The sequence below is a fragment of the Xyrauchen texanus genome, chromosome 26 (genome assembly GCF_025860055.1).
Source record: "Xyrauchen texanus isolate HMW12.3.18 chromosome 26, RBS_HiC_50CHRs, whole genome shotgun sequence".
Taxonomy (NCBI): Eukaryota; Metazoa; Chordata; class Actinopteri; order Cypriniformes; family Catostomidae; genus Xyrauchen; species Xyrauchen texanus.
Window position 1 is genome coordinate 9,371,039 of NC_068301.1, and position 24,966 is coordinate 9,396,004.

Genomic DNA, 24,966 nt, shown 5'->3' on the forward strand with positions numbered 1-24,966 from the left:
TAATGCTTTAAATAATGTAACGCAATAAAATCGTAATGGTCCTAAAACAGGCTTCATTTCCTCATGTAAAATATAACTTCTAATATTTTCCTTCTAATTTTGGGTCTGAAATGTTTTTAATGAAATTTACCAATCTGTTTTATAAAATTTGATAGAGAAATGCAGTTATGACTAAACCGTATGAAGGTATGCAGTATGAAGGTATGCAGTATGTGCTAAATCAAATATATTTTGCAATGGATTCAAAATAAGCAGGTAAAAAAATTTATGAAATAGAACATTTTAATTTTATAGATGTGATCCTGTGCTGAAAACAAATGAATGGAGATTAATGGGAAACCTTGAGCAAAATATAGCAACAGCTCTTCAAGTCCACGGCTCTTCAAGGCTGTCTGCTGGCTCCCCAGTAGGAATCTATGTTGCAACTTTTTGAGGTAGAAAAGAGAATCCCTTTTAGGTGAAGAGTAAAGAAATAAAGTTATGGATAGTCTGGAAAAACTTTGACTACACCTAACTTGCAGAACTAAAATCAAGCAAAATCAGATAGTTGATAATCATGCTAGTAAAGTGGGCATGAGAGAATGGTTAATAAGTAAACGAACTTGCCGGGGTCAGATAACCAAGCCCTTTTTGTCATGGCATGTTTAAGTGATTAACATTTGAAGGTGGTTCAGAGATTTATGATTCTCTCAGTTCATGCCTGAGTGACATGAACACTTCCGAGAGCGCTCCCCCCTCATAAAAGCAAGTCGATAGAGCTTTTTGAGGCCACAGTTTTTTGGAGATTGAGTGATTTGTGCGAAGCATGACTGACAGGTAGCAAATCCCTGCAGTATGTGCTGTCAAACACAAATCAACTGCAGGTTGAGGGTGTGTGTGTGTGTGTGTGTGTGTGTAAGTGACCACATGTGGGCTCATGGGGTGATGGCTAAAGAGGAGACTGAGAAAACCCAGGAAACAGATATCACAGGGTTTTGATGTAGTCATCACATTTGTGTTGTCTGGCGTTGTTTTTTATTGCAGCTCTGACTATTGCATTGCAAGAGATGAAACAGGACATTTTCATGATGCACCCAGTTTAAGGCCATTTCTTCTAATAGTATAAATTCAATGTAGTGTTCATGCATATTTAACACCAGTGATACACAACTTGAAATAAAAATATATTTCAGTTGGTGTCAGGAGTGTGTGGATGATATATTACAAAGAACAAAAATGTAATAAATATTTATTAAATACATTTTTCAACACTGTTTGGTGTAATTTTTAATGGAGCATGTTTAGACTGCATTTGGTCATAGCACTATAATGATTTTAAATGTATTCGGGTGTTGTTTTTTTTTCCACAACCATGGGAAGATCAAGGTCACAAAAGACTTGCATGACAATTTAAGACATACAGTATATTGTTGTCTTTTTCCTTTTAAAAGACAGGAATGTGCATCATACAAAGGTGTAAAAAGTGTTTTTTGGTGTTCACCCCAAAAAAATTACAATTCTGTCAACATTTACTCACCCCTGTGTTGTTCCTAACCTGAATTACTTGAAACACATATTAGAGATGTAAGGCAACATGGCAATATATTGTATGGAAAAAAGAGCAGAGTTAACATTTTTCAAAATTTCTCATCTTGGGTTCCGCTGGAGAATGTCATACATGTTTGAAACAACACAAGGCTCTGTATCCAAAATGATGACAGATCTTTCATTTTTGGGTGAATTAACACTAACTTATTTATAAACTATTCAAGCTTCTCACCTGATCCTGCCTTGCACCCTCTGAGTTTGGTTTCCATCCATCACACAGTTTCCGGCAAAGCTTGTACCACGAGCCCCACCGTACTCCCTACGTAAAGCCATGGCTCCATGTGTCAGTACCGACACACCCTTTGCGATTCGTCGACGTGGCTCGTCCCTCCACCCCTGGGGTCGTACTGCAAACAGGGCCATGGGCAGACCCTCTAGACCAAGTCCTAAAAGAGCTGGGCCCACTGCAAACCACATGTGTGAAGGTGTGGCCTGCCCTGATTCCCATGCCGCCTTAAAAATGTGCTCTGCCTCTTCTTGTGAGCAATATAGGAGTCGCACCTATAGGGGTTGGTAGAGCAAGAATGGAACAAATATTCAAAGGGTTTCATTTTCGATTTTAAAAGGCTCCAGCACAAAATATATAGCTTATAAAACAGCAGTGATTTTAAAAGTTCACATTATTTTTAAAGGAATATTCCTTGTTCAAAACATGTTAAGCACAATCAACAGAATTTGTGGCATACTGTTGATTACCACAAAATGTATTTTGACTTCACACTAGTTTAAAAATTAGGCTTCAGTAAAGCACTTAAAATGGAAGTAAATGGGGCCGGTTCATAATTGCTAAAATACACACTGTTTTAAAAGTATAGCCACAGGATGTAAACATTTTATATCTTAACATGATCTGAATGTGATAAAATTGCTTACTTGCCATTTCAGTGTAAAATTACATAAATGTAAACATCAACATTTAATGTCTTCAGGCATATGTGAACAAATTTAAGGAATTTTATTTCAATTTTCGATTAAGTAAAAAGAAAAAAAATTTAAAAAAGAAAAAAAAAGTTGTCCAGGTCATGACTGGTGGTCCTTTAACCTCCACAAAAAATGTGGTACTCCTGCACAAGTGTTACTGTTGTAACCTCCGTTCCCTCATGGAGGGAACGGGATGTTGTATCGATGTATTGACACTAGGGGTTACGCTTGGGAGCCCCAAACACCTATGATATTTGAGAAAAGGCCAATGAGAATCGGCATGCCACTCCCCAGACATACGTGTATAAAATGAGCCGGCTTGCAACCACTCATTCAGGTTTGTGTTGAGGAGCCGAGACACAGTCCCGGCCGTTTCAGCGGGTAGTTCAGTGTTGTGGCAAGAGGGACATCGGGGAATGGAGGTTACAACAGTAACCAAAATGTTCTCTAGCTGTCACTCATTTGACACTGTGTCAATATAATATCCCTATACAAAACGCTACAACCAGCTGAACTGTGTTCATAGATCGGCGGTGCAGGTGCAGGCAGGCCACTGTGTGCCTAGTAGCAAGTGCACTCGGCCCCCACCTAACCTTCCCAACACCCCAAGAATGCTGCATGGTCCCTTGTACAGAAGGGGGGGACAATACCTACTTACAATGGGAACAGGAAAAGCCAGCTGCTTCTGCATTTTCTCTTCTTTTTTCCAAACAAAAATGAAAAATCATTCAGCTGGGGCCAGGGAGGACCTTATACTGATATGCCTGGCCCTCGAAAGCAAACTAAAGAAAAGGTCTGTGTCGAGGCAGAACCGATACATGAAAGTATGTGCCTTCAGGTTTACCGCCATGATTTAATCATGTTGTCAGATGCATGACAGAATGTGCTTCTGCATTAGCATCTTGAACGGGAGTCTGTCCAGGGCCCGATACAGTGCTCGCAGGTCAAGATTGGCTGAAATCCACCACCTTTTTTTGGTATGATGAAGTAGGGGGCTGTAGAACCCTTAATTATCTCGTGGGTGCCGAAGCCCCTTGGGCATGTGGCGAAATCAACACATAAGGAAACAAAAGATTCTCCTCCCAGCCATCCACCAGAGGATGGAGTGGTTTGTGCACCACCTCCAGACTTACAGCGGGTCTCCTCGCCCCTGGGTCCCCATCTCAGGGGCACTTCGAAGTCTTCCTGGGGTTCTTGGTGCCAGAACATGGGACAGGGGGCATCAGCTTCCTGCAGGGGGCTCTATGCCAGGGCAGAGAAGTTGGCTCAGGCTGCGGGAGTCGTTGTTGCTGCCGCAGTAAGCCCTTGGCAACAAGCAGATGGGGTGCTGGATCTTGAACCACGCCGGGGCAGGATGTGGTGGATAGCCTCTGTCTGCTTTTTGACCATCAAGAACTGCTGGGTAAAATACTCAACGGTGTTGCCGTCCACCATGGACCACCATGGTGAACATCGCCTGCCCAAGCACAGCTCCTGCATCACTCCTGGGTCAGGGCTACCCTCATACAGCTCTTTCAGTGCCTTGGCCTAGTGAAATTGCAGGAGGGCAATGGCATGCAGGGCGGAGGTGGCCTGTCCAGCAGCACTGTAATTCTTGGCCATCAGGGACAACGTAGACATACTGGCCTTGGACGGGAGCCTCTGCCGATTCAGCCGTTTTGCACCGCAAGCCACCTTGTCCACCGGAGGAATGTTCACATACCCCCTGTCACCCCACCATCGAGGGTTGTGAGAGCGGAGGAACTCGGAGGCCGTAAAAGGTGCCTGCCATGTTTTCGTGATGGAACTGGGGCGGGGCGCAGTTGTGTGCAGCGCTCTGAGCCCAGGAACCAGTCATCAAGTCGCGAGGGCTCAGGGCAGGGTGGAAGGTTCCACCCAAGCCCGACGTTCATGGTAGCCCAGGAAAGTATGGCTGCCAACTCCGCATCGGCCTCAGACTGTGCGACCACACCAGAAATTGGAAACTGGAGGTTGGAGTCCTCTGCATCCAACTGTACTAGCCCGATCTCCGATGCGGCAGTTGAGAGCTCATCCTAAATGAGACATTAAACTCGATGCCACCTATCTCATCCCAGAACTCAACCGGGGCAAACATGGGTACTGAGGAATGGGAGGTCCGTGGGGGTTCACCCAATGCAACTGCTCCCATTGGGGTCCCCAAATTGCCCCCAGCACTAACCGTCACAGCCTTGTAGGCAGAAGGAACGATGCGGGGAGCAGCTGGAGTGGCTTTCCCTCTGAAGAAGGAAATCCGTGACTGCAATGTTGCCATGGTCATGCTCTTGCAGTGAGAGAATGAACCATTCACAAATGTTTTCTCAGTGTGGCTACGGCCCATACACGTGAGGCAGCTATCGTGGCCGTCAGAGGTGGAGAGATAGCGACCGCATCCAGGAACTACACACAAATGGAAAGGCATCTTTATAAAGACACTTCCCATCACTGCTTACTCTTTTAGTCTAAATACTCTTTCAGTATACATGCATAGCTGCCAAAGTGCCCAGGGACATTCTCTGCACTTATCTGTGCAAGAGGGGGAGAACCCGCTGCAATGCACCGTATATCCAACAGCGTAAAACACTTTGTTTCAGAGGTGAATGGAATGTAAGTGGATTTCATCAACACCACTCGGCTCCAAAGAACAAATCTGAATGAGTGGTTGCAAGCCGGCTCCTTTTATACCCGTATGTCCAGGGGAGTGGCATGCAAAAGTGGCACCTGACCCCTAGTATCTCTACATCGACACAACGTCGAGTGACAAATAGGGAACTGTGGTGGGTTAGATAACAATGTGAGATCCAAGCCTCATCCAAAAAACCTGATTCAGTAAGCTCTTTCTAGCTCTTCACAACACTCCTATTATTGTAATATTTATACAGAAAAAAGCTAAAATTTTGTAGAAGAACAGAGTGATCTGGTCAGCTTGTTATTCATGTGCTAGCTTGAGCTCTTCGTTATCCTTAGAATGACCATGAAAGTGTTTCAAACCCCCAAATCTAGGAAAAAGGGGTGTAAAATCCTTTTTCTCGTGGATTTCTTACACATTTCAAAAAATCACAGAAAAGGTCAGATATATCAGACTTCTTGAAAGTGAGTGGTTGTCTGGTTACTTGCACTCCTCCAACAGTTCTTATACCAACACTTGCAAAGGTAGCAGTGTAGAATAAATAGACTGTTTGTGAGAGGTTGCTTTTTTTAGTTCATAAATGTTTGTCAGAGTGCCCAAGTTTAATGGCTGTAGTGTTTTGTAATCTGGAGGAGAGATCAGAGTCAAATTAAAACTCTGCTGTAATTTACTCACCCTTTGTCGTTCCAGAATTGTATAATGTTAAGGACTAACAACCTTAGTCACCTTTCAATTTCATTGTATGGAAAAAAGATGCAATGAAAGTGAATGGGGTGTTGTTGTCCCTAACATTTTGCATTACATCTTCTTTAGTGTTCCATGCAAGACATAAAGTCATATGGATTTGTAACAAAACGAGGGTGAGTAAATGATGAGAGAATTGCATTTTGGGTCAACTCTCCAGTTAACTCATGGTAAGGAGGTAGATGTTTGAGCCAGGGGTTATTGGATTATTTAGTGTGACAGCTATTCTGATAATGGGCCAGTTTACAATTTATCAACATCCTGTAATTTTTGTTAAGTTTATTAAAATAAAAATGTATTCAAAGTGAAATGGAACAAATCACCAGAGGTAGGGTTTTACATTTATAACAAAGCTCCATGATAACATCTGTACTTTTATATATTAAGTGTCTGTTGGGCCCTTACAAAAACCGAACAGACGTTTTAATCACTGTAAGAAAAACGTCCTATCATATAGCATTAAGTGATCCCAATTTTTTGCTTGTTCTTTTACTGTGCAGAGGCCATGACAGGCATGTGGTCCTATACCAGTCAATGATTAGGGTCTGAAAGTCTTGGTGCTTGGACACTGTGGGGAATTAATCAGTGAAGTTGTTAAATGCAGAGAATGTCTGCTGGCTGGGCTAGTCCTGTGGGGAATTGAGTTGGGCACCTTTGGGTCAGATGGAAACTGTCATTTAATGTCATGCTGCTCAGTAACATTACGGATGCCGTCTCCCCTTTCATAGGTCACGCAACGTCCTTATCTTTGGTACACTTCATATAAAGGCCACAGTATGAGAGAGGAAGAGAAAGAGAGAGAAAGAGGGAGAAGAAATGAAGGGAGGGTGGAGAAAAGTAAAGAAGAAAAGAGTGGAATGAATACAGGGACGATGCGTGGGTAGATTAATCGAGCAAGCTGACAATATGGTGGAAGCGATGTATAGAAAAAATGAGCTTGACCATATGGTACTAATATTGGAACGCTATAGTATAATTGTTCTAGAAATATTAGAGCTGTCTTTTTCCTTTTCATTGTCATATTCATACTTCTATAATTAACCAAGACTGATTTGGTAATACAATTTTTAATTGCATGGCCAGTGAAGCCACTTTGAATTGATATGAAAAAACTGAAATAGGAGCTGGTGTGGGGGGAGCAACAGTTCGTTGAAAGGAAAAGAAACAGAGGAAGAGAATGAAATTGACAAGTACTATAGAGAAAGAGCGACTCAAAGACATGTGAAGGAACACTGTTTCTGAGCCCTTTGAAATTATTCAGAATTTTTTCTAAAATAAAGACAGATACTGTATATACAGTTTGTTTTAAAAGTCTGAGTCCACTCGTGTAAATGCATCTTTTTTGCATTTTTCTAATTTAATACAATTCAATTTTTTCCATTACAAATGATATAATCAGCGTAACAATTTGAGTGAAAAATTTATTTTAGAAAAGCTGTCATGGATTCCACAAGTTTGTTCACAACCTGATGATTCATGTTAACTAGCATGATTACAAAAATATCCTAAAACTTTCTTTTTATTTCCATATAAAAATTTGGAATCCAAGATTTTCAATGTGGTCTCAGACATTGAACCCCACTGTATATATTTATATTTCCTCTCCTGACCTGTGCTTCATTCTCCTTCAGTAGCCTGCGGATGTGAGCACCTCCCAGGTCATCGGTCAGGTTGAGCATCACCACGCTCTTTCTCTCCCAACCGATGAAGGAGCCATCTATCATGCCCTCAACCATAGCAATGAAGTCCTCATAGCCATGGTGGCGTGTGGTAACCACAGAGAACGCCGTCCAATCAAACTCCTCCAAAACTTCAAAAATGACGTCCAGTTGCAGGGCAGTAGAACAGGAGAACTGCAAGTAGACTGAGCCACTCTCCTGAAATTGAGAAGAAAATATGGAGCATGGTGAAATAAAAAACTTTGTACCCTAATATATTGCATAGAGAGTGACACTTTTAAAAGGTCCAAGGCATGGTCTAGTTTTAGATCAGTCATCTTCTACCCCTCTCTTTGTTTCACTATTTCTGATTCATCAGATCTTTTTCTCTTCCCTCGTTTTTTCCTCCAAGTCTTCTGCTTTATTCTCATTCAGATCAATACAGTCATTCTTAATACCCACACAGTGTGATATAAAGCATTCCTTGCTTTTCATAAGCCTGTGTTTCAGGTGACATTCGTGTCCTTGGCTGTTTTAGGATTTGAAACATTCTGTTCGGCTTCACCCAGCTTTGTTTTTTTTCTGTATCCAGGAAGGTGACCACTCCACTTTACAATCGAGGATATTTATGACTCTGACATTAAGCCATATTTTCTGATAGTGAAAAATAGCAACGCTTAGGCTGACACTTGCTAATGTATCATAATCATGATCAAATATTTCATGAATGTGGCATGACACCTGTTTTGTGCCTGCTGCGGTGACACTGGGCATTAAACGAGATAAGTGCCATCTATATAATTGGCTGTTTTTCCTTAAAAATTCAGTCAATCTAAGTGTGACCTCTATAGTGCTTTGAAGAATCATTTCCGTGCAGATGTTTTGTGCATACTGCAGCTGCTAAGGCAACACATTAGAGTACATATTGTAATTGCGGCATTGCAATTATGTAGTGACAAATCATTAATTTTGATGTCAGATTACTTACATCTGCGTGTAAACAGCATGTTCTGGAAAAGATTAGCTTATAGAAAACATTTCAAGTGTGTTTATGACTGTAGAGATGTTTAAATACTGAAATAGAAGCATTCTCAAAGATGCACGTGTATGACCAGAGCGTTTGCGACTGTAGACAACTGACATAGTGATCAAAACTAAATATTGATCATGAAAACAACAACAAACAATACTCTGTTTAACTCACTGATATTAAGAACAGCTTTTCCACATTACAAACATTTTCTGTTGAAATGAAGATTCAATTAACTCCATGATGCTTTACCTTGTGAATAATTTCCCCCTAGGCATTACCTTGACAATCTTGCAGTATTTTTTCTTTCACAATTACACACTGACTTTTGCTATGTTTATGACATATATCAGACAGCGCATGCTTCTTCAGGGGCTGCTTTAAGTGCATTTCGCAATGCGGCTCAGTGAGATTGTCGCAGTTCAATACTCAAATAATGAAATAACACCGGAAAATGCAAAACCAAAAAGCAGCGTTCGTGGAATTTGTAAATTCACCTTAAATTCAGTCCCATGCATGGTGCATATGTTGAAGCAGTGGGGGGGGGGGGGGGGGGAGTCTAAATGGTTTCAGATGTAAATGTCTGAAAAATGGAACAACCTGTTCTGCAGTCTCTCAGCACCCAAAAATACGTATCATATTTTTGGAAATGTATAGATCAAAACTGTATTTGTAAATCTATCAAAATCAATTTTACTTTTTTATTTATTTAAATTTTTTTTTTTTCAGAGGTCACAGCATTTAAAATGACTGGACTCCACAATGACCCAGTTTGTGCTGCTACTGGGAAGATTTGAAAGACTTCAAGACATTTAATATTGCAGTATTGACATTGAAATGTCATAGGCTACGTTTTGTAGTATTGAGCTCGGCACCAGTGTTGTGAAGCGTTTCATATTCATTGCACCAGACTTGAACCAGAAGTTGTGCATTTGCTAGCTTGTGCCCCTGAGGCACAAATTTTATTTAGTACTGCATTGTACACCATATTGAGGTCCAGATGGACTAAATTATGTATTTTGAGCATTCAAAAGCTTTCTGAGAATAATATGTACCCTGGAAGGCCATTTCTATGAAATAAGTCTAAAACACAAGCAATATATGCAACTTTACAGGGGGGGAGGGGTGTTTGTGCTTTCAAAAGAATCAGTAACAGACTTCAGTCTCCTCTCTCTGATGCCACAGCTTTGATTCGCTTGAAATCAATACCTACGAACACTTGAAATTGGATTTGCAGCATTAGATTTTGCAGCCCTTACAAAGCGAGGCAAGCGCCAAAGCTAGTAGCTTGACCATCTTCTCGCTTCTCACACCAAAATATTTAAACACCTGATGTAATTAATTACTGTCTTAATCAAACCACTTAAATGACTCCTTTGTGCCATGGTCTGGTTGGCGGGTTCACGGAGAGGTATCGAAAGTCTCTGGAGAGATGGCCTGCGAGAGTGAGTTAACTGCATGGCTCCAACTGCATCCACAACACATGAGCATTTTTAAGTGCAGTTAATTAAAGTCTAATCAAGCAAATGAAAATGTAATGTAATACTTTTCCACAGGAGAGAAAGACACTGGCAGAAAGGCTCTCTCCAGGGTGTAAATAAAAAAACACAGGTAGCTTGAAAATTATTTGAGTTTAACTGGTCATCTTAATTATGCTAAAATTTTTGAGTTCACCATCACATGCAAGCAACAGATCTTGGTTACTGCATAATTAATTTAAATAGGGATTTTTCCAAACAAGCCCTAAAGGTGCTTGTTCAAAGGAGTGAAAATAAGTGTGAAATAGACAGAGATTCCAAATATTTGTAAAGCCACGACATGTGGCAACATGAGGCTTAAGTGACATAAGTGACTTGAAAAGGCCTCTGACTGAGTCATTTCTGAACATAATAGAGGTACCGGATGTGTTTGTGGAAGAATAACGCTTGTACACTGTAATCACAGAGCAGATACAAAACCCCTGAAATACCACACACCTTCTACATATTATTTTCAGTTGCTGATAGCACCTTACTATGAAAATACAATGTCATATTAATAAATATTCATTGCATTTGCAAGGTGCGGTATGCATTTTTTTATTTTTTTTGGAAATGTATGCATGTGTCCTTACTATACAGATATCACTGAAGTTAGTGTCCTGAGAAATCAGAATTGTTTCTGTGATAGCCCTATAGGCTCTGGGGTCATCCTACCATTTTTAAGCCAATCAGAAAATGTCTAACGGTGAAATAGTTTGTGCATTTGGGTCTTTGTTAAGCAGATTTGGAGAAAGTGGGATTGTTTTAAGTTATGGTGGCAGTCTAATTCAGTGTGATTAAAGGAATGTTCCAGATTCAACACGTTAACCCTCTGGGCCTTTTATGCTCGTCATTTATGCTGCCTCATTATCATCAACAAAGCTTGTGCTTGCAAATATGTGTTCAGGTTAAATGAGTAAAATGCACTTTAAATATGCCCATATTAGAAAATCTGCATATTATAATGATTTCTGAAGGATCATGTGACACTGAAGACTGCAGTAATGATGCTGAAAATTCAGCTTTGATCAAAAATGGCATTTTACAATATATTCAAATTGAAAACTGTTCTTTTAAATTGTAAAAAGAGTTCACAATATCGCTGTTTTTACTGTATTTTGGATCAAATAAATTCAGCCTTGGTGAGCAGAAGAGATTTCTTTTAACAGTAGTGTAGGTCTAAAATTAAGCAAAGTCTTTATGTAAAGAAAATATATAGTCAGATTACTTCTTTTAACTTAAAACTTGATTTTTAACATTAAGTCTCCTCACATTCATTCTCTTTCTGTCACATTCCTCATTGATAGGCCCAGGGGAGGGTCTTTGCCTCCTCAGGTGTGAATTACAATCAATATTCATGATAGTTCACGCCTCCTCGCATATGACCTTTCTAACACTAAAAGTGTCTTACAAAAGTTAAATTACTATATTGTTTTGTATGAATGAGTGATCAGGATGGTTTTCAAATCATTTTGTAGCAAAAACTCTAGGCTACAAGATCCAGTTCTCAAATGTCTTGTAGACAAATTATTAGTATGTGTTATATGGTCTTATTTCAATTACTTAACATTTTAGTTTTTTCAAAAACCATGCATAAACTTTATTTTCTCACATATACAAACATGTACAGACATGTAACTCACATGTACACACATGTAGCTGAATACAGTGTTATTATACATAAGCCATTAATGTGTTTTTAAGCAACTGAAAAAAGCACAAATGTCAAGACATGTCAAAACTTCTCCAGGGCCCAAAACACCCTCAGACACCAGAGGGTTAACTCGATCAGCAGCATTTGTGATATAATGTTATTACCACAAAAATTACTTCTACTCGTCCCTCCTTTTCTTAAAAAAAGAAGCAAAAAATGAGGTTCCAGTGAGGCACTTACAATGGAATTGAACACATCACATTTTGGTGAGTTTAAAGTAGGTTTGGGCAATATATTGAATATTCCAGATTTAATCACAATACATTTGCTGACGCTATAAAATTAAGCAATATTGTTAATATCACAATGATTTTAATGTGGTTTTTATTTGGCCATTAAATTTCATTAAGAGCGCATCAGTTGACTATTTTTACGATCCTTCATGGCTGCACAATCAATCAAAATAAAGCCACAATTGTGAGTTGTAAGTCATTAATAAATTGCAGAAGCTGTTGATTAAATACAGATAAACATGGCATGTGTTATTGTACAAATCTACAATAGGCACAGTATAACAGAAAAGGAGGAGATGACTGTGTTCCTCCAGATGCAGAACATTGTAAAGGTCAAACACACTCTCACAAACTTTCAGTGTCAAAATAACAACTCCAGAGGAAGGAGATTTTAACAGGATAGAAATATATTATTTTATATAAAAACAAATCTAATACTACAAATAATAAAGAGAATTCAGTACTTTATTATAGTTATACACTAGACTGGGTCCCACAATAATAATTAAGTATAATTTTCAACTGGGTTAATTTTATTGAACTCCAATGTAAATCGTCCGCACTTTTCAACCTTAGCGGTATTCAAGGCAATTAACACTGCATCCACTTTTCCACAAAATCAAATCCAGTTCCCGACACCAAGGCCTATTACTAATTATGATTAATTCCCTTATTGGAGTGATATTATTCTCATTGCTTATTGAAAATAATATCACACGTATTTAGGTATAGCTTTGAAGCGAAATCTTTTAGAAACATGGATGAGATCATTTATAAAAATATACCACAGTCATTCATCTTTGAATACAGACAAACTTTATACGATTGTAGTGGTGGTGGTGTAGTGGTCTAATGCACATAACTGGTAATCTGGTAGTCAGAAGGTTGGTGGTTCTATCCCCACAGCCACCACCATTGTGTCCTTGAGCAAGGCACTTAACTCCAGGTTGGTCCGGGGGGATTGTCCCTGTAATAAGTGCACTGTAAGTCGCTTTGGATAAAAGCGTCTGCCAAATGCATAAATGTAAATGTAAATGCATCTCATACACACATTCATACACCAATGACAGCAGAGATGCCATGCAAGCCACTAGCCTGCCATTGGGAGCAACTTGGGGTTCAGTGTCTTGCCCAAGGACACTTTGGCATGTGGAGTCATGTGAGCCAGGAATTGAACCACAAATGCTGTGATTAGTGGAGTGCCCGCTCTACCACCTGAGCCACAGCCACACTTTAGCTACCTTTTAAGACTTTAATGTATCATTGATTGTACATAAAATATAACTATAAAAGTGCATATTAATGAAAATTATTAAATCTCATTCTTCCTTAAATTCATTTGGAGAAAAACTGTGAGAAACATGTCTTCATAATTTTTTAATAGATTTTTATTTAGTGCCATTAAAATATTGAATCCACTTGGCTACAATGGCTGTTTGGATGAAATGATGGTTCCCCTTCTGTCGCTCTCTCCACGTTGTGTCGGAGAAGCGACACTAGGGGTCTCTCTTGAGGGCCGATATTCACCTCTGACCTATTGAAAAGGGCCAATGGGAGTTGGCAGTCAGTATTTGCATACCCCGCCCCCGGACATACGGGTATTTAAGCGGGGCAAATACGGAAGTTTAGTCAGAAAATTTCTTCGGAGCCGATGGTCTGTCTGCAGTTTGCTGCGAGTTACACACCACTCAAACGTTCCTGTTTTCCTCTGACGATCTGCATGCTGTTGGATCTTGACGGCGCACAACAGCGGCTTTCTCCTTCTCATTGCACGGCGTGCATTGTTGTCCCTGAGCGCTCGACAGCGCAGACACATACACACACACACTGTGTATTAAAAGAGTTTTTACTAAAAGAGTAATTTCCTCTAAAAGAGCAAACACAGCGGCGTTGAACTTTTAAGGACGCCGTCTTTTCAAGATGCCTTTCCGCCCCTGTGTCGTTCCTGGATGCGGTAGAGTGCTCTCCGCTTCAGACGGCCACAGGCGCTGTCTCGCGTGTTTGGGCCGCCATAACACCGAGGCGGCGCTTATGGATGGTTCATGTTCTCACTGCGAGAACATGACCATGACCACGTTAGTGGTCGCGGCTTGCTTTCAACAGAAAGCAAGCCACACCAGCTGCACCCCGCATTGCTCCTTCTTCCCACGGGATTGAGGACGGTGCAGTTGGCGCTGGGGGCGATTTGGGGCGGCAGTGGGTGCAGTTTCGCGGGTAAGCCCCTCGAACCTCCTGTTCCTCGACACGCCGCTGGTCTCCGCCCACGCCGCGGTGATAGCAGCTCGCCTCACGGCCTGGCTGTCTATCCTCCCGAGTCCGAAGCAGATGAGCTCGCCGCTGCATCGGAGAGTGCGGTGTCTGATGCCGAGGACTCCCTGGACTGCCGCTTCGGGCCAGCAGGCCCAGGCTGAGGCCGACGCTCAGATGTCCGACATGCTTGCCCGGCCGCCTTGAGCATGGGGTTGGATTGGAACCTCCATCCTCCCCACAGCCTTCTCGGTAGGATGATTGGTTCCTGGGGCAGCGCACCGTTCGCGGCCTCAGCATCCCCCGGTCCCTTTCTTCCCGGAGGTGCATGATGAGCTGACGCTCACGTGGAGAGCCCCGCCTCGGCTCGTCTAGGTGCCACCCGCTCCACTCTCTCCACCCTCGACGGCGGAGAGAGCCACGGGTACGACGCGATTCCCCAGGTCGATAGGGCAGTTGCGCGACCATCTATGCCCCGGTAGCCCTACCTCCTGGCGGGGTCGCCCGCACTCCCATCCAAGCCCTGTAGGACAACATCCTCGCTCAACGCCAAGGCCTACACTACGGCTGGATGCGCTGCCTCCGCCTCTGCATGCGATGGCCCTCCTGCAAGTCCACCAGGCCAAAGCTCTCAGAAACATGCACGGGGTGGACCTGATCCTGATGTGCTGCAGGAACTGCGCTCAGCGACCGACCTCGCCCTGAGAGTGACCAAGGCCACAGCGCAGGCACTCGGACAGACGATGGCCACCCTAGTGGTCCAGGAACGCCATCTTTGGCTCAACCTGGTCGAGATGCGTGAGGCTGACAAGAACCGCTTCCTGGACGCACCTGTCTCCCAGATTGGCCTTTTCGGTGACACCGCCGAGGACTTCGCCCAACAGTTCTCCTCGCGGTGAAGAAGCAGACGGAGGCCATTTCAGCACATCATGCCCCGCCGCAGACCTGCCGCTCACGGGCCCTGCCCCGCCTGCCTGCCGAGGGTGTCCCCTGCGAGGAAACCAGCTCCTGCTCCGCCTCAACCCGGGCCCAGCTCTCAGCCCCAGCGTCGAAGCACTCCGCAGGCGGCGCGACGCCCCTGTCTCACGAACCCCTCCAGGACCCGGAAGGCTCCCAAGCCGCTCCTGAGACAGCCGACCCAGAGCCGAAGACATTAGCTCCGGAGGTGGTAAGACCGCTCCGTCCCCCGGTGGAGGGCCGGGAGGAGAATCCTTTGTTTTTTCATTTGCCACACCCCCTGATGGGGGCTGTGGAACCCACATTCTCAATAAAAGAGCTATTTCCTTTGCCTCTGGGTCACCTGGCCCGCAAATGCCGTTTTCACGGCAATGTGCTTTCAGATCACAACAGTCCCGGTACACCGGACGCGGCGATCCCGCCTTCCGCCTGCCCACGCCTTCCGCCTGCCGGGCGCGTGGAGCAAGGTAAGTGCTTTGAGTCTATTCTCAGCAACTCAGCCTCAGGCCACAACGAAGCCGCCCGACGCTGCATTACCTGTTCCGCCCCGCTGCGAGGCCCCGCCGGGTACGTCCAAAATACTCGTCCCTTTGGTGCTCCTAGCGCAGAGCTGGGAAGTGTGGCTTTCGCTTCCCAACGCATCACGCTGGCTGCACCGGACCATTCGACTCGGTTACGCAATTCAGTTAGCCCGGCTCCCGCCCCCCTTCAGGGGCGTCCGCTTTTCCGCAGTACATGGCGAGCATGCCAGTTCCCTGCGCACAGAAATCGCGACCCTCTTAGCCAAGGGCGCGGTAGAGCCCGTCCCTCCAACCGAAATGAGGAAGGGTTTCTACAGCCCTTACTTCATTGTACCCAAGAAAGTCGGCGGATTACGACCAATCCTGGACCTGCGAGTTTTCAATCGGGCCCTGTTAAAACTCCCGTTCAAAATGCTCACACAGAGAAATATTCTGGCTGGCGTTCAGCATCTAGATTGGTTCGCAGCGGTAGACCTGAAGGATGTGTACTTCCACGTCTCAATTCTGCCACGACACGACCCTTCTTACGGTTCGCGTTCGACGGCCAGGCATTTCAGTACAAAGTCCTCCCCTTCGGCCTGTCTCTGTCCCCTCGCGTCTTCACGAAAGTCACAGAGGCGGCCCTTGCCCCGCTACGAGTAGCCGGCATCCGCATTCTCAACTACCTCGATGACTGGCTCATCCTAGCACACTCTCGAGAGTTACTATGCACACACAGAGACCAGGTGCTCCGGCACCTCAGCCGCTTGGGGCTTCAGGTCAACTGGGAAAAGAGCAAGCTCACTCCGGTTCAGAGCATCTCTTTTCTCGGGTTGGAGTTAGACTCAGTCTCAATGACAGCACGTCTCACGAGCGAGCGTGCTCAGTTGGTGCTGGACTGCCTCGCTTCCTTCAAGCCAGGCACAGTGGTCCCCTTAAAACTTTTCCAGAGGCTCCTGGGGCATATGGCGTCCTCTGCGGCGGTCGCGCCGCTGGGGTTGATGCATATGAGACCACTCCAGCACTGGATCCAGACTCGAGTCCCGAGAAAAGCATGGCACCACGAAACGCATCGGGTAAGGATCACCCCCGCTTGCCTCAAAACACTCTGACCCTGGACAGACCTCTGCTTTCTACGGGCAGGAGTGCCCCTGCAGCAGGTGTCCCGACGCATTCTGGTCACAACCGACACCTCCCGGTCCGGGTGGGGTGCCGTGTGCAGCGGGCACGCAGCAGCGGGCCGTTGGAAAGGGGCCCCGCTGCGTTGGCACATCAATTGCCTGGAGTTGTTAACCGTTCTTGCTCTCAGGAAGTTCCTCCCGTTAGTTCGGGACAAACATGTCCTCGTGAGATCGGACAGCACCACGGTGGTGGCGTACATAAATCGCCAAGGTGGCGTACGCTCCCGCCACATGTCACAACTCGCCCGCCGTCTCCTCCTATGGAGCCAGCAGCGACTCAAGTCGCTGCAGGCCACTCACATCCCCGGCAAGCTCAATGTCGTAGCGGACACGCTATCACGACAACGCCTGCCCGGTGGGGAGTGGAGGCTTTACCCCCAGTCGGTCCAGCTGATTTGGGAATGGTTTGGCAAGGCCCAGGTAGACCTGTTCGCCGCCCAGGAAACCACCCACTGCCCGCTCTGGTACGCCCTAACAGAGGCTCCCCTCGGGACAGACGCGCTGGCACTCAGCTGGCCCTCGGGGCTGCGCAAGTACGCATTTCCCCCAGTGAGCCTTCTTGCACCGGTGCTGTGCAAGGTCAGGGAGGACGAGGAGCAAGTCACGTTGGTGGCCCCCTACTGGCCCACTCGGACTTGGTTCTCGGAACTCAGGCTCCTCGCGACAGCTCCTCCCTGGCGAATTCCCCTGAGAAAGGACCTCCTCTCTCAGGGACGGGGCACGCTCTGGCACCCGCGCCCAGACCTCTGGAACCTCCATGTCTGGTCCCTGGACGGGACGCGGAAGAGCTAGCCGGCTTACCGGTGAATACAATCAACCAAGCCAGAGCCCCCTCTACCAGGCACCTTTACGCCCTAAAGTGGCGCTTGTTCGCAGATTGGTGTTCTTCCCGAGCCGAAGACCCGCAGAGATGCGCGATTAGGTCAGTGGTTCTGTTCCTACAGGATAGGCTGGACAGGAGGCTGTCCCCGTCCACCCTCAAGGTGTATGTTGTCGCTATCGCCGCCCACCACGATCCTGTAGACAGCAAGTCTTTGGGTAAGCACGACCTGATCCTCAGGTTCCTGAGAGGCACCCGGAGGTTGAATCCCTCCCGGCCAGGCCTAGTTCCCTCCTGGGATCTCTCGGTAGTCTTGGCAGGACTCCAGAGACCTCCCTTCGAGCCGCTCGAATCAGTTGGACTCAGGGCCCTCTCTCTTAAGACCACCCTGCTGATCGCGCTCGCCTCCATCAAGAGGGTCGGGGACCTGCAAGCGTTCTCTGTCAGTGACACTTGCCTGGAGTTCGGTCCGGCATATACATCTGTGATCCTAAGACCGCGACCGGGCTATGTGCCCAAGGTTCCTACCACATCATTCCGAGATCAGGTAGTGAACCTGCAAGCGCTGCCCCGGGAGGAGGCAGACCCAGCCCTTTCGTTGCTGTGTCCAGTGCGCGCCCTGCGCATTTACCTGGACCGCACACAGAGCACCAGACGCTCTGAGCAGCTCTTTGTCTGCTTTGGGGGACGGCAGAAAGGGAATGCCGTCTCCAAACAGAGGCTCGCCCACTGGGTTGTCGACGCCATCACACTGGCTTATCACACCCAGCAGACATCTGTAGAGCCGCGGGTTGGGCAACACCCAACACCTTCGCGAGGTTTTACAACCTCCGCGTTGAGTCGGTTGCGTCTCGTGTTTTGTCAGGTCCGAGCCCGTAGAACTCGGTAACACATAGACCGACCGGCCGGGTGGATCGCTTGTGCCCAGCGCCCTTTTCCTGACGTCAAGGTAAAGTAGTGCGCCTTCTTCCCAGGGCGCCCCACTCCGAGTCGGGCCCCTGGTCAATTCCTCCCCAGCCCTCCGGGTCCGCGGTTCAGCGGAGGAACTCGCCGGTCCAAGCCACTGCGGGTACCCTGATGGCTACCCTGTACTGCTATAGGTGCTCCACAGGTAAGGCCTCCTACTCGGACTCCCCCTGTGTGTAATTCCACGGTTCTGTCCCCTTACGAGCGGACCCCCGTGTCTCCCTTAGGCAGTTACAGCTGCCTTGGTCGCCGTGCTGTAGCAACTCCCCCCTTTCGAGGCTGGATCTACCACTGCGCCATACTTTCCACACGAGCCTTAAGACGGCCGTGTGACGTGTCTACCACTTTTCCTCCCCAAGAAAAAGGGCAGGTGTGGTCTCCGCAGGGTCTGGGTAAGACCCCCTTCCCTATATGCGTGTAAGGGCCCCGGCCGTGATTGCTCTATGCGAGAAACATAGAGAGAAAAGAGGCCCAGCCAGGCTGGTCCATTCCCATGTTGGCAAACATCGCCTTGTTCCCCTCCCAGGGTAACTAGAAGGACTCCGATGTTCTTATGGGGCATTGGGGAAGGGTACGTGCAGCCAGGTACAGACAATGCGCGGCACTGGATGAAATCCCTGCCCGCCTCTGTATCGGCGGTTCACGTACATGGTTCAGCACATGGCAAGATTGGAATGGGTCCCCTAGTGTCGCTTCTCCGACACAACGTGGAGAGAGAGCGACAGAAGGGGAACGTTTGGTTACGTATGTAACCTCCGTTCCCCGAGGGAGGGAACGACACGTTGTGTCTTTCCTCCGCCATGTCACTGAACCGAGCCACTGTTGTGGCCGGACCATTCTGGCTCCTCAGAAAAATCCTGACTAAACTTCCGTATTTGCCCCGCTTAAATACCCGTATGTCCGGGGGCGGGGTATGCAAATACTGACTGCCAACTCCCATTGGCCCTTTTCAATAGGTCAGAGGTGAATATCGGCGCTCAAGAGAGACCCCTAGTGTCGCTTCTCCGACACAACGTGTCGTTCCCTCCCTCGGGGAACGGAGGTTACATACGTAACCAAACGTTCCTCTGATTTAAAAAAAAAAACAAAAAAAACACTTTTGAGCCATTACAGAGCAAATACATAATCATTGAGATTTTGAAATTGTAATTGAAATTATAAAGATTTCATTTTTTAGTCCTATTAAAATAGGAAAGTTAGAAAAGTTAGGAAAGTTAAAATAGGAGAGCTTAGAAAGTTTATAAAAGCACTTACATTAAAACTCATTGATTATTTGAGCTGTGAAACTGTTTAAATTGTCATTCTACAGCCATTTTACGGTTTTAGGATTTATGGTGTTATGCCGTCATGGCAACGAAGTTGTAAAATTGGATATGACTTTAAACAAAACAGTTTTTTGGAGATTTTATCACACTAAAATCATGTTAACATGCATATTGATTACATCTTGTGGCTATACTTTTGAAACTTTTGTGGCTATACTGTATTTTAATGTTAACAGATTGGACCCAAGTGCCTCACTGTAATCAAGTTTTTAACTTTTTTAAAGAAAAGGAGGGACAAGTCTAAATAAATATTTGTGGTTATCAACATTGTCACAAATGCTGTCAATTGGACTTAACTTGTATTGAACAGCGAATATTCCTTTAAGACTAGTATAATGCAGCAATACAGCTGAAATCTCTTACACACTATGGCCGAGTTTGGAATGGCATACTACTGACTGTCACTGACAGAGATGGCAGAAGTAGTAAGAGAAGTATGGGTAGTATGCATTCCGAACTCAGCCTATGATTATTGTAGGCAACACAATTTCAAGTAATTTCTTATACCTATATCTCTGGATACACATGAAGCACCAGTGCAAAATCTTAACTGCAAAAAGAGGATTTGTTGCCTAGTTGTAGATAGTTGTAGGGTCAAACTTTGAGCAGGACGATCCATGATCTATTATCATTGTTTTATTAGCATTGATTTAATATAGACATACCATTATTATGGATTTCTTCCTGCAGATTTATATTGTTTGTTTATTCAGAATAATCTAAGAACACCCAAAAATTTCGAAATTTATGAAATTGCTCAAATTAAAATCATTTTTACAAACCTCTTACAAAATGTTTTCACTGTTTACTCTACCAGAGCCCTGACAATTCACTCTTTTAAAAACCTCAGCTGACCTGTATTGTTGACTAATGCTAATTAATTTGAATAATTTGGCACTGTTTGACTAAAATTTGAAGAGGCATATCTGGGAGACAGCGTAGTGTTTTTCCAGGTCACTGTTAGCAGTATGTATAGTGAGGATAACTGAGGGCATCACTGAAAAATAGGTACTACAATATTGAATCTCTGGGGCAAAGTGTTATAGTGAAATATTATATATATACATACTATAACAAAAGAATCAAGTCTAAAGGAAATGGAAATGAGCTTTACTCTATTTAAATTCATAAATGGCACAGACTCTTGCCCACAAAACAGCTACATCCATTATACAAAATTAATTAAGAAACATTAAATCTAACACTGCATTCTAATCAGTCACGGAGGCAACTGAGATTCATCCTCCGCCACTCAGATTAAGGCGAGTCACTACGCCACCATGAGGACATAGGGTGCATTGAGAATAATAAAAAAAAGAAAAGATATACAGTATGCAAATACTGTAAATAAGTAAGTTGAGAGTGTAGCTAGAGTGATTTAATTGTGTCATTCACAGTGCCATTCGCAGCTACTGGACTCGTTTGGTGCGCTTTGTTTGAAGCAATTCTGAGAGAGGTGGATATTTTTCTTCAGGTTTCACAGGTAATGTAGTTGTTAACGAGAAATTCCACTAATAAACACAATTATTTTTCAATGACAGTGAAATAATGTTACTGATACCGTACTGTACCATCGATTAACAACCTCAGAGCTCACATTAGGTCTGTCTTTAAAGGTTTATAAGTTAATTATCAATTCCCAAATAGAGGAATTTAATGGGATTTTTACATCAGGAACCAGACTGTTGCACTGTATAGTTGTTTAGGGCAGGATTTTTGACCAATGAGATTTCACGGTGGGCAGGGCTACTTGAGGTAAAAAATAGAAACCAAACAAACAACAAAACGGTTTACTGTTGCTCATTGCTTGTCATGGACATGAATGGTAAGGACAACAACATATTTTAATTTAAGAGATTTTATCGCTTGTTGCGTTATTTCATTGCACCTGGTTAGGATATGTATGAAGATATTATGAATGGATGTTTACACTTACCTGTGGCTCCCTCCCCAGGCCGGCCCCTCCCCCCACAGCAATGACAGGCACTCCTGTTTGAGCTGAGACGAACTCCAGCATCGGTGCTAACGGTGCACGGGTGGGTGGTGGTGGCTTCTCTTCTTCAAACACAAGGCCTTGCAGTGGAGTTGTTGCCAATAACTCACACAACTGTAGCAACAGGCTTCCTGGACTGCTCTCATTCACAGCAAGCCAGATGACATTAGCTGGCCCCCACGGTGTCATCACACTCTCACCCACCTGTCCCGACCAGGCCCGACTCAGAACACCCGTCCCCGAGCTGCCGCTTGGCCCGGCACCGGAGCCAGAGCCCGCCACAGAAGCACCGCCCACACCCCCCACCCCGGCACTCGTTTCCGGGAGGTGGGAGGAGCCTGAGTGGACCACAGCAATGTTCACTCCGCCCGAAGCCCCTCCCAAGTCCCTCTCTCTCTCCCGGGGGCGGAGCAGCAGTGGGGGGGAAGGCTGGGCCGGCCCAGTGCACGCCAGCACAGCCAATAGGAATGAAAGGGCAGGCTTTGCCGCCATGACAAGGGCAGAGATTCACTTGGGTGACAAGCACTTTATGCAGGAACGAAACCTTGAAGGAAAAAGAAATAAAGAATGTTAGATACTGTACAGGGCTGTACAGTGCGACAGTTTTGCTCGCATTTGCAATCAAAAATGATCAAATGTAACAAATTTTAACCCATACTATGTAAGTGAAGTCTAATTTCTGCCTATGAGGAGCACTACAACAAAGAACATGTACAATGAGCCGGAGCCCTTCTATGCTTTGCGCTGATCGTGTGACCAAGCTCAAGAACAGTGCTGAATCTTAGCATAGGCACGCCTCAGCATCAGTGTTTTAAATTAACTACCTACTAACTTGATTGCATTATACAGTATACTGTACAATGCTTTTTGTTACATTGTATTGTGTACGCTGCTGCCGAGCAAACCAGGACACTTAAATAAACAGTCCTCTCTCACTCTTGAGAATTCCACATTTAAGTGAATTTGGTTGTTTGGACCGTTAATGTAAATTAACGGGTTAAAATAAAGATTTAAAACGGGTTAAAATTTAAAATTGACTTAGACCCCGTTTCCACCTGGTATTAAGATGTGTTTTGGGATATCCGATCTCATGTGGTTAGCACTAAATACAGGTCTAAATGGGGTCTAAAATGTTTTGTGATTGGATCACAAAAAACACATATGAATGATCAAAAACTTGTGTGACCACATCGCATTTGAGATGTAAAAGCTAATCCATCCTGTATGTTTCCTGGTAGCAGTGAAGCGCCACCACTCACATTTTAATCAACCGCCGTGCTAAAACAAGAGTTTAAACTTTGCCGGATACAAGCGGCTTTAAAAGGAAATTACCATCCAATCAAAAAAATTAAAAAATGATACACAATCATAAGAGCTTCACGGAGCTTCTTTAATGTGTCTGGTGTCAACATAAAAGAGAAGCAAGAACACATGAAGCTTCTTTAATACAGGTAATCCACTAAATTAATGGATAATTCTGCTTGACATGTGTTTGTGCTTAAATTCAACTTCAACCGCTTCTGGGAGAAACAGCACACCGTTTTTTTTTTTTCACTCTTTCTTTGTCTTTACTGATTTTGTGTGTTACTGTATGATATTAAAGCTCAACAGACAAAGTGAACATAAGTGGTCACAGGAAACCCATTTAAGCAACCAGGTTTAAACAGCAATGTGTCTCACCTGACCACATGTGATTGGATCACCCGTGACACCCGTAATACCAGGTGTATACAGGGTCTTATAAGTAGTGTTGGGAAATCCAAATTATTTTAGTTTATCCCTTTGTGCAGACAGTTCAAGTACATGAACCAGTTTCATTAACATTTCACTGATTCACTTCAGCAATTAGTTCACTTAATTTCAGATGTTTATCACTATGTTTTTGACTTAGTAATAAAAAAGTGTGTTTTATTAGTTGTATTCAGTATACATTAATTTATGTTCACTGTGTTATGTTCACATAGAATGCATTTATTTGTTCAATTTAATGTTGCCATTTGTTTAATGTCACCCTAATTGAGATCATTGTTTTTGTGCAAGAGAAATTATGTAGAATTTATAGTAGAAACAAATATATAATTACATTTATATTATATTAATAAATTATATAATTAAAAGATTATTACATTCTGTGAGCATACAGTTGCTTGATATCTTGCAGCACCATGATTTATCTTGTGTTGAATTTTAAAGCATTAAAAATATATTAAAAAATAATTGAACACAAATTGATACAATGTATACCCTTGTATGCACTGTAAATAAAAGCATCTGCCAAATGCATAAATGTAAATGTAAAAAAAAACAATAAAACAATTTTGACCAAACACTTCAGTGTGCTGATCAATTTAAATTTATGTTAATGATTTGTTTTTTGTTGTTCACTAGCAACAGTGCTAACACCTAAAAAAGGTGTACAGCGCTGTAGTAAAAGTCTGATTGAGAGTTGGCTGAATGTGAACTAAGGAACTGGGTTAAAAATGAAATAGTACTGCCGTCATTAAAAAAGGATGGAGGTACAGATTATAAATGTAGCAAGTAAATAAAACAACATAGCAACGCTGCAAAATCAAAGCTCTGGCTTAGGCAAAGAAAAAACAGAAGGCCAAGCCATCAGCGAATAGTCCATCAATATCAATTAGGATGCCACCAGACATCAAGATACATTAACCTAGTAGAGGTAGTTAAGTCCCTGAGCAGGGATTAGAGAAGAAAAGCTAACACATCTCACCACTTTGAACCCCACCATTCCCCAGGGTAGATGGGAAATCATTACTCCCCCTGCACTGATTCATGCATTAGCCCCATCAAAGCAGGAGAGAGTACTGAATCTTCACTATAAATCTCCCTGGCCGTAAAGCGTCATCTTTGCTTGGGTAGATCCAAAACAGACTGAGTAAATAGAAGTGAAAATAAAGAACACAGAAGAACAGAGGGGATGAGG

The 24,966-nt window shown here is 44.2% G+C and overlaps 1 protein-coding gene across 1 annotated transcript in view; it reads right to left on the reverse strand.

Moving 5' to 3' along the window:
* The window catches only part of LOC127619528 (glutamate receptor ionotropic, NMDA 2D-like), a 79,976-nt gene extending 57,575 nt beyond the window's left edge, over positions 1–22,401 (reverse strand). Inside the window, exons 1-3 of the mRNA XM_052092371.1 lie at positions 21,966–22,401; positions 7,489–7,755; positions 1,760–2,088 (exon numbers count right to left, since the gene is read on the reverse strand). Of these exons, the coding sequence (XP_051948331.1) occupies positions 1,760–2,088; positions 7,489–7,755; positions 21,966–22,211 (842 nt within the window). The 5' untranslated portion in view covers positions 22,212–22,401. The remainder of the gene's footprint in view (positions 1–1,759; positions 2,089–7,488; positions 7,756–21,965) is intronic.
* Between the last annotated feature and the right edge of the window lie 2,565 nt (positions 22,402–24,966).